The following is an 18949-nucleotide window of genomic DNA, read 5'->3' as shown; positions in this document are numbered from 1 at the left end:
CAAATGGGCCGTCTACCAATGAAGTTATTGCTTCCATTCCATAACTACCTCTATGATTGACCATTCATGTGGCTCGCGCGTATCGAATTAGAAGTAGTATACTCAAGACCAGAGCAGAAGTCGCACAACCAACTGTGTTACCAATATTAGTGCAAGTGGGGAACTATAATTCAGTCGCGGCTTATAAGAATACTCTAAGATGAAGTGAATTTCAGGTTTAATCCAATTGTCTCGTGATGACTAGACGATATGTGTAAAATGTACTTCGTCAATGGTATATGTAGTAGTCGATCATTAAAGCATTTTAATCCAAATCGGTAACTGCCGAACAGCATTGCAGAGTCCAAGCCTTTGGATTTCAATGCCCCGACAGACAGTACCTATACAATCTAAAGAGTCACTCACAGCTCGGAAGACATTGGCAATAAAAATGGGATATATTGACAGCCCGACCTTACATTTATAAGCGAATTGTTTTAGTTGGCCCCAAGATGAATAAATACTTCTTCCCCCAAATATGTACAATAATGCGAATGATCCATGATCAACAAGTATGGTTTCCCCTACCTACTTATACAGGCGCCTCACGCGTGTGCTTTTGGATTTCTCTCTTCGCCACACTACGAGACTTTGGGCAAAGTTATCCGCAACGATGGGATTTCAATGCCCGTCACTGCACCAGCAGCATTCTGGTGGAAAATCAAATCATCGGCACTCGTGCTGGCGTAAAGGACACTCTCGACGCCAACCCACGATCCACAGTCTGTGCTAAACATCTTATCAACCTGCTGACCGACGGCAAGATCCTCAAAGATGGCCTTGAATTTGATGGCCTTGCCGCCGTCCGCCTCGTCGGTGTAGAGCCCGCCCGGGTACAAGCGGATGGATGGGATGGTCGGCTGATAGGTGAGCTGCAGGGCGACGACATTGTTGCGAAAGTCGGTACCGTTGCTGATCCAGCGGTCGACGGACAGGCCCGGCTTGCCGTCGGTGGCAATGGTGATGGTCGAGTTGAGGGGTCGGTTGAGCTTGCCGCCGTTCGTGACGTTGGCCGGTGCCGTATACACGCCGTTGAACTTGGTCGCCGCCTGGCTCTTGGCTGCCGCCGTGACGGCCGGGACCATGACGTTGCCCATGATGTCGGCAATGTTCCAGTTGGTGTTGCCCGGGATGTCGCCGGCAATCATGATGGAGAAGCCAATGTCGTAGTCGGGAATCAGGATAAAGGCCGCCATGTAGCTTCCAATACCACCGGCCTTGTTGTATCCTGTAGTCTCGCGGTACTCGGGGCCAAGCGGAATACGTCGTACACCCCACGGTGCTCCAACGCTCGCCCTTGGGTCGGAGGAAAAGGAGAAAGGCTTTAACCATCTCTTTGTCACGGCAGGAGATAGCTGCTTGTAGTTGAGGATGGCGCGGCCCAGCTTGGACAAATCAGCTGCAGTCGAGTACATGTTTCCAGCACTAGATGGAAGCCAAGGTTAGTCAGGTCAGATTGGATAACGACCAAACAATTTTGCATTTCTACTTACGGAGCTTCGTCGCCAAGCTGGAAGTTCCACTTGGTCAAGTTGGCATTACCCGGGATGACTCCCAGCGCTGCCTTGGGGACCTTGTAGTAAGTACCATTCAGGTTCAGCGGCGTCAATACGGTATCTTGGAGCAGACTCTGGAAATCTTTGCCCGTAATCTCCTCTAGCGCATAGCCCCTGCAAGAGCTGTCAGTCATCTGCTTCAAAAATTCCATATTGCTCTTCGTGTTGGCACAACTTACAACAACTGGAAGCCAATATCAGAGTATGTTGGGGTTTGGAACGTGCCCACCGATGGCGCAAACTTGGCCATACCAGCAAAGAACTCTGCAAAAGTCTATGTGTGAGCTCGGATATCATACAGAAGTAGACTCAAGACAACTTACGCGCACGATCACACAGAGGAGTGTCGCCACAGGGTGGCAGGTCTGCTTCCGGCAGAGGAGGGAAACCCAACTGCACAACATGGTCCTTGGTCGAGTCCTGTTGGCTGACTTCACCAAGCAAGGCGTCTGGAAGCTTGTTAGAGATGACTCGAAGGTAAGGCGACTAATGCTAAATGTGCGGTGGTCCTTACAGTCTCTGGGAATTCCAGACATTTGAGTAGCCAACGACCCAATTGTCACGTCGTTCCATGCAATATTGTAAACGGCGTCCGAGCTCGAAGACGTATTGGCCACCATGGCCGCCAACTCTGGAATGTACTTTGTGATGGGCGCATTCCATATCTCATCGCCAGCATTCAACAAAAAGTTGTACACGGTAAAGACTTTGGTCAGACTTCCCAGGCGGAACACCGTATTCTCGTCGACAGTGGCGACTCCGGGGTGATTTATCTTGGCCAGCTTTGGCGAGGTATGCGAGTATGTGAAGAGCGGGTCCTGCTCGTGTGCCGAGAAGATCTGAACCGAGTACGAAAAGTTGGCCGTTGCCGTGTAGTTGCTGTTCCACTGGGCAAAGTAATTCGTCAAGTTTGCGACGGCCTCCTTGATGACGGGCATTGAGGAGAGCTTGGTCGGCTTGGGGAATACCGGACCATCCAGCGGGCAGTTGTTGATGGCTGCGCTCAAGGGCAGAGCGCCCGCCAGGAGGACGAGACTCTTGGACCACATCTTTGCTGCGGTATCTGTTCCTTTTCGCCGTTCGCCCTTTCTGTACTGGTAGACGCCGCTCTTCTCTCTGATCACGATACCGCGCAACTATACAGCTGAACGAGAGACAGACCTGTAGAGTGGTGACAGACGAACGCCAAGACTTCAACTTCTCGGGATGGCATTGTGATGTATATATGCGAACCCCAGGCACATATGACCGAGCCAATGTGCAAACTTCGAGTTAATTTTTTTTCCCTCTCTTTCCCGCCCACATCCCTCTGCCTGCAATCAAGATCTCTGTGTAAAGTTCCGGGGTGGAAGCATAATAGGCAAGTGTTATGCGTAGCATGTGTTGACCTGCTGTCCCGATTGGGAAGCTCACTGGAACTCTTCGACCCGGATTACGAAAAGGCCTGGCCAATACTGGCTCGGGATCGAGCATTTAATCTTGGGTTCCAATTGATTTTTTTTTTCCCCTTTTTCATAAACCACATGGCCAAGAGCCTCCAATTCCAATAACAGTGACACCAAGAGTCTTCGCATCGACCCGATAGGTTTCCAATTCGTTGGCGGGTTGCACATATGTCAAGTTACCATGCGTCCTCGCCTATAATCTAGTGCGAGTTCTAGGCTAAAGCTGACGCGGAGCCAAGGTAGGTATTTAATCTACTACAAGCTTGTGATAGAGCTCATAGTAACCAAAAAGCTTGGCTCCAATGGGCCATGCAGGTACGCTGGAGGCCCCTGTCCTGCTATAGACGATCCCTATATCATAGCTATACAAGACTGGAGAGCCTCAGATCCATTCGCCCCCGCCTTTCAACACGAGATAAGAGAAGCCTTGGTAAGATATGTCTATTGTATGCGTGATGTTTGCTGTACTCCAAAGTCTTGTTGCCAAGACTTTAACTCTTTCCGGCAATCGCAACAAGCACGTCATGTATCAATCTCGAATTGTTCTTGACCCTTTACAGGCAAAATCGGTGGTTCATGTTGTAGCGAACAGATGATGAAAGACGGCGAGCCTCGATACCTTCCACAAAATGCCAAGACTCGCTTAGCCGGTGTGCAGGTGATGCCGTAAGGTTGAATGCGTAGACCGTCTGTTAGGGGGGTATTATTGGCGGGCTCATGTGTCCAGGCTAAGATCGCTGGCTGCTGATAAAGAGTTGGAAATTATTCACATGGTGCTGTGCGGAGCCACACAGCAACCTGACATCGAATCTCGATGCCCCGAAAGAGGGAGGTGGGAACCCGGGGAGGACTCTTCTGATTGAACTTGGAGGGCGGCGGTGGCCAATGAGCGTTATGATCTCCATGTGCCTCACCAAGGCGAAACCCGGAACTCCACTCAATCCCGGGTCGCCTGTCCGAGCCAGGCAATTGTCCCTGATCCTAAACATAGAGTTCTGAATGATACCTCAATATCAACGTCTTTGCCAGCAAAAGAGGCCCCAAAACGTGGAAGATCGCATGATCATTTATATGAGGGCACAGGCCGTGGAGACAATCGCGTCATCCCCGGGCACTCTTATACCATCCGATCGCCACGCATGAATCGGGTCCGATGGTTTAAGCTTACCGGAGGAGCATCCGGCATGACGCAACAAGACCGTCTGAGCGAAATGCTTAATTCGTGTTTGAATAAAGATCTTGAACTGTCCGTTTCAATGTTTACCGGAAACAAATGCAAAAATGGAATGCAAATAACAACCACCCAAGGCTCTCAGCTCTGCACGCCATATCGACGATTCTCATGTGATAATCTATCAGCAGAATTCGCTTGCTGCCGGACCGGACTCCGCGGGCCAAGCGACTGGTGAGAGGTTTTCAGATCTCGCAATGTTTGTGGACCGAAATTAATATCATACATTATTGCCTTTACCATGTGACCTCTTAGATGCTGATCGTCGGTTTCAGTATCGATGAAGGATTCTTGGTTTTGTTTTTTTTCTTGAAGAGTTTCTTCATTTTTACTAGTCGGAACCACTCTCGCGTATGTCTGTCGAATTCACGATGCAGAACCGAGCTGCTGTTATCCATTTCGTCTCTAGTCTCAAGTACGGAGAACTTCTTCATCGACACCGGACTGTCAGTGTGCCGAACATAGGCCCACACACCTTTGCGATGGCCATCTCCAGGGAGCGCTTTGCGATACTGTCAAAGCAATTTGTATCAAGTCGCTGTTGTCTCGTCATCGGTGTAGTGAGGGTAACCAAACCGTACAGGCAGATTTCAGTGTTGCAGGTGGTGGGATGCAATATAAAGACCGGGTATTCTGCTGCAGAGATCGCATCCAATTCAACCTGGGGCTCTTGGCCATTGACTCAAGGCATTAGTGATACGCCTCATTGGCCTCTTGCCACCAAAGAGACATCGTGAATGGTATTTAGCCGACTGAAGCTTCCGCCTCTATTTTCGTCATTCGCAGGGGGGCAGATGTGGCCAGATTTTGTGCTTGTTCCATCAAGCTGCCATGCGATGCGCCCGTATCTATCAGAGGTTCGCCAGCATGCAAACCAGTGAACGAACCCACATGAGAACGGGGGTAGGGTAAGATGGTGTGATGGTCCTTTACCGTGAATGCTCACAGCAACTTCAGATAGTGAGCTCTGAACTTCTTGTTTGCTCGATCTGCCGGTCGAAACTGAAACTGGTCACCAAGCACCTCGAATTCAAATTGCTTCATTGTGCTGTCGTCGGTATCGTTGGGAGTTTCGTCGCTCGAAGGCACCCGCATGCGAAAGGTTGTCCCTTCTTTCGGTACCAGCTTTACTTGGTTTCTTTTCGTGATAATTTCAAAGGCGAATCGCGTGTCCTTTATCACAATGCCTTCTATCCCAACTCGGCTAGGATTTCGACTTCTACTGACCTCCACTCGAGCGCCGTGGTAGTCCGCTGCTGCCAGTTTCGCCGAGGCGCCCTGGCCGCCAGAGTGTAGCTCGTTGCCTAGAATCTCTCGCATGTAGCCGTTCCAGAGGCGGTTGAGGGGCTCAAAAATGGCAAACTTGCGCCCTTCTTTGGGTACATTATACAAGCCACGCTTGCGACGCTCCCGTGAGGAAAGTGGCTGAGGTTTCAAAGCTTTGGCACGTTTCTTCTTATTCTCCCGCGCTTTGCGACGTGCTTGACGGGCATTCTCCGAGGGCGGAGGCGAGTTCGGTCGAAGAAAGAGTGGTCGGTATTGGATCTTCTCGCTGAAGATGCGCTGAGCATTGTCGGGGCTGTGAGCGCGCGCAAGCAGATCCTGCGTAACTGAGACCTCGGTCGATGCCATAGTGTACTGTGTTATTGAGCCGCGCTTCTCATTTCGTTATGGATTTGGGGAAGAAGATGATTGAGTCGGTGGCGCAAGGCGTGAATATGCAACCTCTTTTTCGTTTTTCTTTTTTGCTCCCGGACTATTTCGTTAGACATTTTCTGCGTAACTTGACGAAAGATACAGGGTTTTTAGCTTCTAGCGAGCTTTAGTGGGGTTCCAGTCCACTGGAATGGCAATCAACGTGGCAGCTGGCCCCCGGCGCGAATTCCGCGGGGAGACCCGGCAGTGTATGCTGGCACCCATGTACCCCCGGGGCCATCAAAGTAGCGCACTCCAGTGTGTTCACATGCCTTAAACCTCGGCATTGAAGCAGCTGGACTGTTGGGTTAGACCAAGTCTCGAGTCTGGGGAAGTGACGCCAGTGGTTCTCCCATGCAGCAACGGTCTTGTCGTGTCTGTTCATGGTGTCTGTCATTGATCAATCTCACGATATCCTCATTGATTTTGAAGTGGTTGCGGCATAATCCAGAGCCTGCCATACACACTTGAATCGTTTCCTGTACAATAATCCGATCCATCCACCGTCCTGCCGATTCTCGCCGTCTTCGGCGCTGCCCATCTCCCATCACCATCGTAGCAAATGATCTTGCTGCCTTGTGCAGTGGTCTGAATGCGGACTTGCGTATGATTTCTTTGGGCTATAGGTAGCTCAAGTCGGAGACGGAATCATGGCACAGGATGATGACCCGACGCGCGACTCTGCGCCCGACCTCCAGATTCTAGGCGATCAAATCACGTTGCAACCCCGAAGCTATGTTGAACCACAGCAACAAGATGGGGAGAAGGAGGAGGCCCTGATGCAACATATGGCTAGATTTCGCTCCGAGCCCTTACAGTTCGTCACCCAATATAGTCTCATCATCATTGGTCTGAGGAATGCGCATTGACCCGTCCTCATCATCGTACAGATTCCTTCGCGAAGTCTCCCTATACGTCTCTGGCCAAGGATGGCGCGCATATGATAGAGTGGTCGGGCAACCGATATTTTACTCTGGCTTCTCGGAACAAATGAAGAATGCAGTAGTTTCAGCACCACTCCTGCAGTCTCGCATAGCACAGTTGGCCGAGATGCGGTTGCAGGTCGAAGAGAAGGAGGGATGGCTAAGGCAGGACGATCCCAACTATGCCATCAAGAAGGCGCAAAGGCGATCTGCCATCGAGCATGGCCTCCAAGAAGTCACGGAGAAGATGACCAACGACATGATATGCAAATTCGAGAGCAAAACCTTCATTAGGGGCGCCTATTACTTATGCACACAATTGCTGACGCGGGCATATCACCAAGGGATCCACGTCAACAGCGAGGAAGTACTTCGCCTGAGGAAAGTGGCTGAGATAGCCGCATCCAAGAAGCAGAGCATCATTTTCCTGCCAAGCCACAGATCACACGTCGATTATGTCTCCATGCAGCTGATTTGCTACCGTCTGGGCCTCGCTCTGCCAGTTGTCGTAGCTGGGGACAATCTGAACTTTCCTGTCGTCGGCAGCTTCTTACAACACGCCGGAGCCATGTGGATCAGGCGGGCATTTGGCAACGATGTCTTGTATCAGACCGCAGTGCAGGCGTATATCGATACCCTGTTACAAGGCGGATACAATTTCGAATGTTTTATCGAGGGTGGACGATCTAGGACCGGAAAACTCCTGTCGCCCAAGTTTGGCATCCTCAGTTTCGTTTTGGATAGCATCCTGTCCGGGAGAGTTGAGGATGCGGTGATTTGCCCCGTCAGCACGCAGTACGACAAAGTTATCGAGACCGAGGGCTATGTTACTGAGCTCCTGGGTGTACCGAAGAAGAAAGAAAATCTGGCAGATTTCTTGACAGACGGCTCCTCGGTGCTATCGCTGCGGCTTGGCAGAGTAGATGTTCGTTTTCACGAACCCTGGAGCCTGAGGGGATACATTGATGATCAACTTTCGAAGATTTCCAACGTGCCCGCCAATTTGACAGCGAAAACGCCAGAATCTGCAGCGGTACGACAGAAACTTCTGCGCACAATGGGATACAAGGTTCTCTCAGACATCAACGATGTATCAGTCGTGATGCCAACAGCTCTGATTGGAACAGTGCTACTTACACTGCGTGGCCGTGGTGTAGGCAAAGCTGAGCTACTACGTCGTGTCGAATGGCTCATTGACCGTGTGAGAGCAAAGGGCGGCCGCGTTGCACACTTTGGCAATGCTCCGCTTGCCGACGTGATCGAGCGAGGGCTTGAGGTACTTGGCAAAGACTTGGTAGGCGTTCTTAATGGTCTGGTAGAGCCGACGTATTACGCCGTCGACCGGTTCCAGCTATCATTTTACCGAAACATGACGATCCATCTCTTCATCTCCGAAGCTCTCGTGAGCGCTAGTATGTACACCCGGGTCAAGCAGGGAGGTGGACCAGCACACCAGGAAATCCCGTATCAAGAACTACGCGACCAAGTCCTGTTTCTGTCATCACTATTCAGAGGTGAATTCATCTTCCCGAGCGAAGGATTGGTGGCCAATTTGGAGAGAACCTTGGTTGGCCTTGAGAATGACAGAGTCATCAACCTTCATCGGGGAGAGGATAACAAGATCCTCAGCGTGGGCATAGCAGACGAGGAGCGCGTGGCTGGAAGAGAAAACTACGATTTCTATTGCTTCTTGATTTGGCCATTCATCGAGGCGAGCTGGTTAGCTGCCGTCTCTTTGATCAGTTTAACGCCTCCCCCAGGCACCAATGAAGATGATGTCTGGATTGGTGTCGCCAAGGCTCAGAACAGCGCTCAATTGGTAAGTGTGGATTCTCAACTCTTGCTGCAGAGGACGTAAGGACGCAGGTTTCATTGTTGCTGACACTTTCACAGCTTGGCAAGACACTGTACCACCAAGGTGACCTGTCATATTTCGAAGCTGTAAACAAAGAGACGATCAAGAACACGTATCAGCGCTTCGAGGAGGAAGGCATCATGTATGCCGTGAAATCCAAAGACACCAAAATTCCACCTCGTCTGCGTCTGGCGTCGGACTGGATGCCACGGCGCGACGCCGAGTCAGGGGAAATTCTTGCCGAGGGTCGGCTATGGGACTTTGTAGGTCGCATCGCTAGTTCCAGGAGAGAGGGCAAGAACCGCAGGGACGGCGCGACTGTCAGCACTAGGGTTATTAGACTTGCGGATATGTTGGGTAGAAAATTGTTTGCAGAGGCGGCAGACCCTGCAGCCAAGACAGGGACCAGGTTGAGTGCGCAAGAGGCTCTTCAGGTCCAGAAAGAGGTCAAGGCAGAGAGGCGGAGAAGAAAGCTGGAGGGTAGGGCACATCTTTAGATTGCCACCTGAAAGAATGCAGCTAGAACAAACAGCTACTTTCGAAAGACAATAATGCCTATTCTACTATTTTCAAGCCACCAGTGGCGGCAGCTGTATTTATATATAGATTGAGTCACAGAGTATATTGCAGCAATACGGACGTGATCGGACTTAATAGTCAGGACGCCTAGTATATATCCCAGAGACTGATCCTCCCGTCTTTACTACCCGCTGCTAACCAATGGGCTTCCTTTGCCTGCTTGATTCGTCTTTCCTTGACCGTCAAATCCTTCGATGATGGCATAATCGCAGTACTTTCGCCATCCGATTCATTCTTGGGAACCTCAATTCGCTCTTGAGTAGCAGAAACTTCCATGTCAACAAAAGTCACAGTGTAGCAGCCCACCTGGTGCCACTTGAGGACTGCAAGCTCCTTCATCGTTTTCGCCGAATAGACTCGTACTTTTGAGTCCCACCCCGCTGTGGCAAAGATCCTACCGTCTGAGCGGATCTGCAGACTCTGCTGGCCCGAGTGCTTGGTGTTGAGAATTTTCAATGGCTGTGTCTGAACTTCACGCGGAGGCTTCTTCTGGAGTCTGGGAGGCCGTGGCTCTCCTGCCAAGGCAGCAGACAACAGAGACATTCCACTCCCTGGCGCAGACGGAGGTTTCCTTTCGTTTGTTGAAGGGATATTGCCCAATATTGGCGGTCGATCTTCCGATGGCTTTGGAATCGGATGTCGGACCAATAATGCGTCAGCACTTGACGTCAAAAAATAGTCCTTGCTCGGTGCAACGCCAAGCGAAAGAACAGGCTGACTATGTGACTGAGCACGATACACAAGATTCCACGAATCATCAACGTCTTGCTGAGAAACAGTGACAAAGCCATTTTCGTACGCGGTTACCAGGACCAAGGACGAGTCTAGGTGAAAAATATCCAGCGCCATTACCATGCCGCTCTTCTCGCTCTTCTCCGGGGCATGAACTGTGTAAAGTCTCTCTTGCGCGGGTAACTTCCAAATATCAACCTACGATCATTAGCGACCACAGTCTTTCATGTTTTGGGGGAGAGCAAAAGAAGCAATCAAGCATCTGGCACCATACCGATTCGGAAGCAAGAGTATTGGGGACGGCTATGAGTATTTCATCAATGCCGCCATCAGGACTTGCTGGACAATGTCCAAATGAGCAGAAGTTCATAGTATTAACCTCGAGAATGTGCAGTACCCATGGCTGAGGTCTTTCATCGGGCAGAGGATCCAACGGTAAGGTTGTACTCAAGCGCGACTCGTCATTCTCGGAGATCTTCCACACGATCAAACGGTGATCTCTTCCATGCCTACGTATATCTACCTCAGTGAAACGGTCCTATACTAACAAATGCCTGTCATTTAGCAAGCAACCCACGTTATGATCTTGTCGTTGCCCCAGGAGGCAATGCCCAGGATGGCATTTGTGTGCGCCTGCCAGACTGCGCGAGGCCGCATGATGGTGAGATCCCACAGCACGACATATCCTTCGGCATCACCCGAGGCCAGGCGCTGATTATCTCTCACAAAAGCTGTTGCGTGCACCTGGGCCTGGTGTCCGCGTAGGACCGACTTGGGCGTCGCAGGCTCCGACTCAGACTGTGATGCCATGGCCAGAAATACTCAATTGGTGATAGTACACAGGGACATTGGGCCAGCCAAACATGGAAATGCACAGTCGGTGTGCTGGTCTTGCAGGAGCTCAAGCTTCCTTTCCTTCCTAATGGGACTCGGCCAAGGGCTGCCGCGTGACCACTGACACCCACCAAGAGAACTGCAGAGTTATTACTGGGGGGCAGTGTGACCGCTGAAGCCCGATGGTTCAGAAGACTAAAAAAAAATCTCGCGATGTCTCAGAAAGATGAGATGTTTGTGGGAGCTGCTTTTGTGCTGAGATCCGTCGCTGCTCGAAAAATTCACCGAGTGCCGCATTGGGCGTTTGAAGTCAGCGAAAGGTGGAAGCAATTGCGGTAGCTTTCGGGGGAGGGTCGGCTGCCGTCGCTAAAAGTTGCCTTCCGAAACTGCCCCGGGACCTGACCAGTTGACAACTACCTTAACATAGGTAGTATGCTACAACCACTGGTTAGGCACTTGCCCACTGGCCAGTCCAGGGAAGAAAGGCAGGCAGCGCCTGTGGGCCTACCAACTTTAGGGGAATCGGAGCCATGATTGATCAGACCTAGAAATTCTCCGATACGATAAACCTCATGTGTTCATACCAACCAATACTCACATTTTTCAACAGTCCCTAGATTGGCTGCTGAACAACACTACCTACATTACCTGCTCACTCCTGTCTATTTACTGAATACAACCCATGATTGTCATGTCATTTGCCATATTAACGAAGGCCGACCTCATGCTCTCGTACGACAAATGTCGTACGTACGTGTGTATCAATTTCGCCGCCAGGCTTCTGCATGTTCAGCTCTGACATGGAGTTGGCACCCGTCGCACTGAATCGCATCACTCGCCGCACTCATTCGTTAGCCCGAGAGTACCGTTGGCGGACCTATCGCATGTTTTGTTTCGATACGGCCAAGACAGAGCCCACTCCAAAGATGCACGCTCCTGCTCGATGACCTCGCAGAATCATTCACCCGCACCTCCAGACAGACAGAAGACACCGTGCTGCTCTCGTGTCCGTCCTTGTTGCCCTACCACCTAGGATTGTTCCACAGCGATGAAGCGGTCCAGTTCGTCCTGATGCCTCACTTGTATTACAAAGATGTTCGTGGTCTCGAGTTGCACAATGCTAGATTGACGCACTTGCCCGTCGGCGGCCATGTGGCACCTGTCATAGGCTGTCTCGCTCCATCTTCCGATTCTTCTTTTGTCCATGATTCATCTATCTTCACGGAGGGGGAGCAGAGGGCAAGCTTATGGTTATGCCGGCAGACCTCTCGAGTCCCATGTATCAAACTTTGGGCCATGCTTAGCTAACGTGCCGTGCGGCACCCAGGCTTGCCAGGCACATCAGGCGCCGGTTGTGAGAGCACGCCAATGCCGCTGTGTGGCAGTCTCTGACCACTCATCCCGTGGATACGATCTCGCTCGGTATTCTCAGTGGTCAGCTGAAGTGCCACAACTTTGCTTTCATCCCAGGCATTGCAACACTGGTCATACACACCAACGATAGGAAGATATGGGTTATGTTCCTTGGCTCCTGACATACAACACCCACGAGAAACCCATCAATCAGACCATTGAACTCGGTGTTTTCCCCCTCACAGGCGGCCTCTCCCGATAAAAATGTCCAATTCTCAATATACTGGCCAAGAAGGGTCGAATTGTGTTAGAGATCATCAACAACCCCATGCTGAACACGGACTCTCGGAGAGAATAACCGGGGCGACCCCTGCCCGCCTGCATCCCGTCTCGAGAGATCGACGCCGTCTGTTTCTCGGGCTCGAAATACCCTTGACCTCAGCAGACATGGAGCTGAAAACACTTCCGAGCACGTCACATGCGCTCACGATGCAGCATGTATCTAGATGGTATGCAGTCCATCTGATCATTAGAGTGACCCATGCGCTTGGTGCCCGTTTTCCTCAGCGACGCTGGTGGAGATCTAGACAATCAATATCTTGTGGCTTGCCCAGTTCTTCAGATTATCGCCTGCCGCCCGCCAATGAGCACCTTGGCCTACGGTTCACTGAGATCCCGGGTCCAGGAGGCGCTTGGAACCCCGGCAAGCCTGGTCCTGGTCCAGGCCTTGGCCTAGGGGATCCCTTTGCTTCCGACAACTTTCTGGTCAGCGTTGCGAGATGGCGCATGTACCAATGCACGAAATGTGAGAAATCATACGAATTCTGCTTACGAGGCAATCATTGCTCAATCATGATTCAGCCAAAGCATTAAAGGTCTTTCCACAAGCACGAAAATCTGTAAGAACACAGGGCCACAGGGCAGGTTTGTGTATCCATTTGAACATGATCGATCCAAGAGCGTTGGTGTACACGATGCGCCCCATTGCAGTAAGCTGCGACTGCTACATTACTACTACCAGGATTATACAGTACCGAGAGATTCCTCAGGGTTCCTGACTTGAGCCCCATCCCTCCCAATCGGCCAGTTTCATGCCAGGCCCTGCCAGGAACCGCGCCGTGGCTTGGAAAATTGCTTGCAGAAGCCTCTTCATATTGACCATCCAACCATCAGCTCAATAGAAAGCGTTGCGCCACCACGCTCCTGAGATATGGGAAATCAAAGAATGGCGCATTGACAAGCCAATGGATCAGGATTCTGCCATAGCGTTACGACGTTAGCTTCCGCCTAGGACGGGATTGGTGATCAAACCGTGCCGAAGACATTTTAGTGAGTGCGCTGCACAGCCCGCTGAGGAATATCGACGGCAATCCGGCGAGCAACTGGCTAGTATAGCATAGCACGACTACTATTTACTACTGGCATTATCAACCAGAGACACATCCGGAAGTGCTCCAAGCAAGCCAAGAGGCCTGCACGCTTTGCATTTAGGCCAGTCTCGAGACCAAGACCAACCATATGTAGACCAGCTTTGACATCATCATTGCAAGGTACATTTTTACAGAGTACTTCGCACATACTGTAGCTCACTGGCTCACCCAGGTTCCAAGCTCAGCACATAGAATGCGGCTACCGCAAAAGCAACCCCCCCCCATGGTTCAAGAGAACGACACCGACAGCAATAATTGGTCCGCTTCAAGCCGTCGTACCCCTTGACCGGTCCATGTCTTTGATTTGCAGCCCCGGAGATTTCGAGCTGGGAAGAAATACCACATAGCAGCCTGGTTCGCCTGGCTTCTGCCCTGCTCAATGTACAATCATCAATGTAGTGCGGCGTGAGTGATCGATTAGCAAGCATCCACATTCATATCCATACATGATTTCCCTCCCGCCAGCCAGGTACATACCATCTAGTGTATAGTAGGTGGGCGTCTTGGCAGGCACTCGTGAGTACTATGTAGTAAAAGTAGGTGGTAGGTTTCGCGCGCGCGCTGCAGTTTGGGCCCCACGCAACCCATATTTGCACCCCCGGCAGATGCTGGGTGCAAGTCAAGCCGAAGCAATTCTCTAACAGTATGGCTCTTCGACACAGCACGGGGAGTTTTCCCACACTCCACTGTGGCCATCTTAAATCCGGAAAAAGCAATTCTTCATGGGCCTTTTGAGCACAGATCGCATCTTGCTGCTAGTCAGTTTGTCGGGGGAGTTTGGAGGGGGATGATCTACGTCAGCCATTATTGTTAAAGGGCTCGGTGAAGAAGAAGAAAACCACCAACCCGTCGTCGTCCCCCAAAGGAATGTTTACCATCGCGCTACAAAGCGAGCAGATGAGCCACGACCGTTGTGTTCCGGTCGATCTGTCTAACGTCTTTTTATCCCTCTAGAGCACGATACTAGCCGGGCCCTCTATCCTTACACTGCTAACCAAAGGGGTGAAGCAAGCAAACTGTAAATCGGCAGCGGACCACTGAGCTTCTCTCTGGAGCATTTCTGCCCAGTCACCTTCACTTGGCATTGGTTAGCTTCTCCTCAATTGCTCTCTGTGGCCTCTTTGGCCTCTTTCTCATCGCGAGGGTGGGCGCTAGAGAAGCACCCATTCTGATAGCTCTCGTCATCGTTTGGAAAAATACAGGACCCGTCCATTGATTTTGTTCACGACTAGCTAGAGCAAGCTCATCCTTATAGCTCCGCGATTGGGGGCGCGCGCCGGTCAGATTAGGCCTCAGCTACACATCGGCTTTACTACTCTCGCTCATCACTACTACTGATTAGTGCGAGATCCACGTGCGGACACAGCTGTTGGATACTAGAAAAGGGAGAGGTGCGGCAAACCAAGGTTTATCAAAACGGTCGGTATTGGTCTCCAGGCCAGACCAGACGGGTTCCGACAGCTTACATCCTCAGGCTCCCAATCAGTGGCAGTCTCTGAACAATCGACACCCAAGACATTGTGTGTGTCCCGAGACCTGGGCATGGAAGGGGAACGCAAGTCGCGTGGCAGCTGAAAGTTATCCAAGACATTGGAGGGCCCTACGATCTTCAACGTTACTATCGGTCCTCATAACTGTGGTCTAGTACTCGGAGACGACAGACAGTTTGATACAAGCCTGAGATCACATGCCACACTCAACATTGGTTCTTCTCTTGATGAAATTCTGGCACTTTGTCACCCACGGTATTTGCAAATCGTCCAGTACCGGTGACACCGCGCGGCTTGCCACATACGTATCCACAAAGACACATAGCTTGTCTCCGCCACGCTTTTACTGTTGTCGGCCACAGCGTCTCTTTCACGAGAGACATCGGCCGCGACGCTGGCGGCTTACGCAAAGAGGCCGAGAGATCGCTTGCCGGACTTCGGAGTCGGCGCCGGCGTTGCGCTCACGGACTCTTGTTATGCCGAGCAATCGTCTTTTCCATATGCTATCAAGATTGATACCGTATATGACCGTCCCAACGTGAGACCTCCAAAGCGGCGGAAGCTATCGAGCGCGATTCTGGCCGCCGTGCCAGAATCCAAGAGCCCTTCCAAATCCAAGGGCAGGCGCCCGGCATCAGACATGAAGATGCCAACAACATCGACGAGTACCCCTGCCAAGAGCAGGCGGGTACGGACTGGCTGTCTGACCTGCAGGGAGAGGCACCTTAAATGTGATGAAGGCACCCCGGACTGTTTGAACTGTAAAAAGAGTAATAGGGAATGCAAGCGTGGGGTGCGACTGAACTTTATCGACATGACATGCAAGGAACCACCTTTCATTTCAATCGCAGACGAATGGTCAGGTAGGCGTTTTATCTCACATCAGGTGCAAACATATCACGACATTTACTGATTTCTCTCCAGTGCGATTCGAGGACGAATCTCGCCTCATTGCGTCAGAATATCAAGGCGGGCTCGGCAGATATGCCAAGTTGGAACCACACGCTGCATCTCCAAGTACGGCCGTGGCAACAGATGCGCCACGCCACAAATCCATCGCTGCAGCAGTCTCGGATGCTCATCCAATAGACGATCACCGGACACCTGCAAATATGCCAACACCACAGTCGCTATTTTATGCAGACAGAGGTCAAATACCACCAGATCAATACTCTGATGGAGGCCACAGCAGGAAAAATAGCGATGCGTCGTTCATGGCGCCGCCCGGCTCGTCTCATTCGAATGGCTATGCCAACATCGTGACAGAAGGCTTTGCCCAAATCAAAGAGGAACGGGGCGGTCAGCTTCGAACCACATACCGATGCGGGAGTGACGCATCTACGGCGGCCTCCATCGCGGGGATGACAGCAACTGAAGCACAACCTCAATATCACGATGCCAATATCATCAACATTGATCCAGGACCTCTTCCCGACACTGGTATGATGACGCCGCCCGGCGAGAAAAATGGAGAACGAGAATATCTCAACACACCTGAAGAATTGCACTTTATGCAAGTTTTCGTGTCTGAAGTGGGCATTTGGATGGACAGCCTGGACAAGGAAAAACATTTCTCGAGGCTAATACCGTACCATGCGCTAAAGTGTCCCATGTTATTGAATGCCCTACTTGCGTGCGGAGTGAAGCATCTCACACTGACACATCAGTACACTGACGACAAAGCCCTGTTCTACTATGACACTGCCACGACTCAACTCCTTCGAAGTTTACAGAACCCTGAACGCAACACAGCCGAGTGCGCAGCCACAGCCGTCGTTCTCAACGTCTATGAGATCATGAGCGAGAAGCCCGCCCAGCGTATGAGCCATATAGCAGGCGCGCGCGCCTTGATCCGAGAATGTGGATGGAATGCAAAGAGCACGGGTCTCGGCGCGGCATGTTTCTGGTTAAACGTTGGTATGGAGTTGCTTTCATGCTTGTCCTTTAATTGGCAGACGGCTTGGGACCCTGAACAATGGGGTTTGGACATGGATCTGAAGTCGGAAAAAGAACAGGGAAAAGAAGAGATTTGGGTTCATCGAATCTTTTACGTCGTGGCCAAAATCGCAAACTTCCGCGCCAGTATTCCGAAATTCCAGGAGCCCAGTCCGCATGATGAGCAGGTCCGTCGCCAGGCCCGTTTTGCTGAATGGCAACGCCTCAAGAGTCTATGTGATGAATGGAATAATGCTTGTCCACGGCCCATGCACCCTTTCGCCTACTTGTATCCCGCTCAAGGGGGCAAGTCACATTTCCCCAATGTCTGGTTCGTATTGATTGTCCCGATATCCCCAAGGGCTAGAAGTACTAACAAGAATTAGGCTCATTAAGCGTGCTGCCATTGTAGGCCGCCTCTACTATCATACGGCGCAATGTCTCCTCGCACAGATTAACCCATTGCTAGCCAAGGAGTGCGAAGAGTCACGCGCACTGCAGCAACATCATGCTCACCAGGTTTGCGGAATTGTTGCACATACCAAGGACCGTGGTGTATCCTCTGTGGCCATACGCTCGCTTGCTATTGTTGCCGAAGTGCTGGACAAATTGGAAGAGCAGCGAGAGGTCATTGGGATTTTGGAGAGGATCGAGTCCGAGACGGGTTGGCGGCTTGCTGCGCTGCTCAAGAATCTCAAACGAGTATGGGGGTGGGAGAAGATGGCCGGTACTGGACTTGCGGCGCAGTTTTTGGCGCAGAGTCCCTCGACGCAAGCATCCAAAGCTCAGCAGCAGCGACAGCCACCACCGCCAATCCAGACAACAACACCACCGAATGGACAGATGATGCCTGGGATGGAGAAGGCGCAACAAACCCTGGCGGCACCGAGGCCAATAAGGAATCCCAATCCTCTTAGCAATGGCGATTTCAGCCTTCCCGATCACCCCTACAAGAATTGGTATGAGCCGCCCACTCGGTCAAGCACATTCAGTTCTACACATGGGTTTCTATAATCTCAAAGCAGGACAACGCATATAATCGAGGAGTGTTGGAAAAGATTATCCAATACGGACGAGTCGCAAGACGGCGAAACAGTTGGCGTTAACTTTCTTTCCTGCTGCATGTATATGTTGGCAATATAGCGTAGGGTCTGGCCCAGTCATGGACATACAGGTATGGGCAATGTGAATAATTTTGGAAACGGAGTTTCGGGTTGCATTATGGGATCATGCCTTATAGGGCCTCTCTCCCTTTGGAAAGGACAACAATGCATAGCATCGGACATTGGTCTGATAGGCGTTATATGCGGTTCTCATGGATGTTTTGGTCTCTTGTTTCGGCTACTTTATCTTGGGCTGGATGTGATACACTGGTGCTGTCGAGATAGCAGGCAACTGATACCTCATCGGTGCGATTTGCATTTATATTCATGGCCTGTTATGGTTGGTATTCAGATTTTTACTGGAACATCTATTTCATATACCCTGAGCAGTAAATCAACATGGTCCTTTTCATCATAGAAGCATACCAGTCAATAAGCAGAGGATCTCTGTGGTTTCAAATAATGTCCAGTTTGCTCTATCAAAATGGGAGAGAACATGGGCGAGGGTATTGACGTGAGAGTGAGTGCTGGCATCTCACAAGCTCATGGCCCCTCTAGTGACAAAATAGATCCGCGAGTCACACTTCCTTTCGGTACAAGTGGAACCATATATCAGCATCAAAGTGACGAGATATTGCTTGGAGTAAATCAATGTATCACACCACAAATCCCAGCCCAACGTGACGATAGGACATAAAGTGACCATTGGCTCTAATATATCTATATGATGCCCGTTGAATCGATATTCA

General features: G+C 51.1%; 5 protein-coding genes across 5 annotated transcripts; 2 read left to right on the top strand and 3 right to left on the bottom strand.

The window, feature by feature from the left end:
- Nucleotides 1-620: 620 nt before the first annotated feature.
- Nucleotides 621-2644, bottom strand: PFICI_14582 (uncharacterized protein; the record flags this gene model as incomplete). The annotated part of the gene is made up of 5 exons (XM_007843163.1): nt 621-1464; nt 1533-1709; nt 1775-1859; nt 1919-2044; nt 2110-2644. 5 exons carry the CDS (start codon nt 2642-2644, stop codon nt 621-623), a joined length of 1767 nt encoding a protein of 588 aa, XP_007841354.1.
- A 2569-nt stretch (nt 2645-5213) lies between these two features.
- Nucleotides 5214-5903, bottom strand: PFICI_14581 (uncharacterized protein; the record flags this gene model as incomplete). The annotated part of the gene is made up of 1 exon (XM_007843162.1): nt 5214-5903. One exon carries the CDS (start codon nt 5901-5903, stop codon nt 5214-5216), a length of 690 nt encoding a protein of 229 aa, XP_007841353.1.
- Nucleotides 5904-6616: 713 nt separating this feature from the next.
- PFICI_14580 (uncharacterized protein) lies at nt 6617-9241 on the top strand (the record flags this gene model as incomplete). Its single annotated transcript, XM_007843161.1, has 3 exons — nt 6617-6783; nt 6857-8708; nt 8783-9241. The coding sequence occupies 3 exons, from the start codon at nt 6617-6619 to the stop codon at nt 9239-9241; spliced, it is 2478 nt and encodes an 825-aa protein (XP_007841352.1).
- A 169-nt stretch (nt 9242-9410) lies between these two features.
- Nucleotides 9411-10865, bottom strand: PFICI_14579 (uncharacterized protein; the record flags this gene model as incomplete). Its single annotated transcript, XM_007843160.1, has 3 exons — nt 9411-10253; nt 10330-10564; nt 10633-10865. 3 exons carry the CDS (start codon nt 10863-10865, stop codon nt 9411-9413), a joined length of 1311 nt encoding a protein of 436 aa, XP_007841351.1.
- A 5111-nt stretch (nt 10866-15976) lies between these two features.
- On the top strand, nt 15977-18111 carry PFICI_14578 (uncharacterized protein; the record flags this gene model as incomplete). The annotated part of the gene is made up of 3 exons (XM_007843159.1): nt 15977-16025; nt 16087-17428; nt 17484-18111. 3 exons carry the CDS (start codon nt 15977-15979, stop codon nt 18109-18111), a joined length of 2019 nt encoding a protein of 672 aa, XP_007841350.1.
- Between the last annotated feature and the right edge of the window lie 838 nt (nt 18112-18949).

Source organism: Pestalotiopsis fici (genome assembly GCF_000516985.1).
Source record: "Pestalotiopsis fici W106-1 unplaced genomic scaffold PFICI_Scf_13, whole genome shotgun sequence".
Lineage (NCBI taxonomy): Eukaryota > Fungi > Ascomycota > Sordariomycetes > Amphisphaeriales > Sporocadaceae > Pestalotiopsis > Pestalotiopsis fici.
The sequence above is the reverse complement of the archived record's forward strand: the minus strand, read 5'-3'. Positions and strand labels throughout refer to the sequence as shown.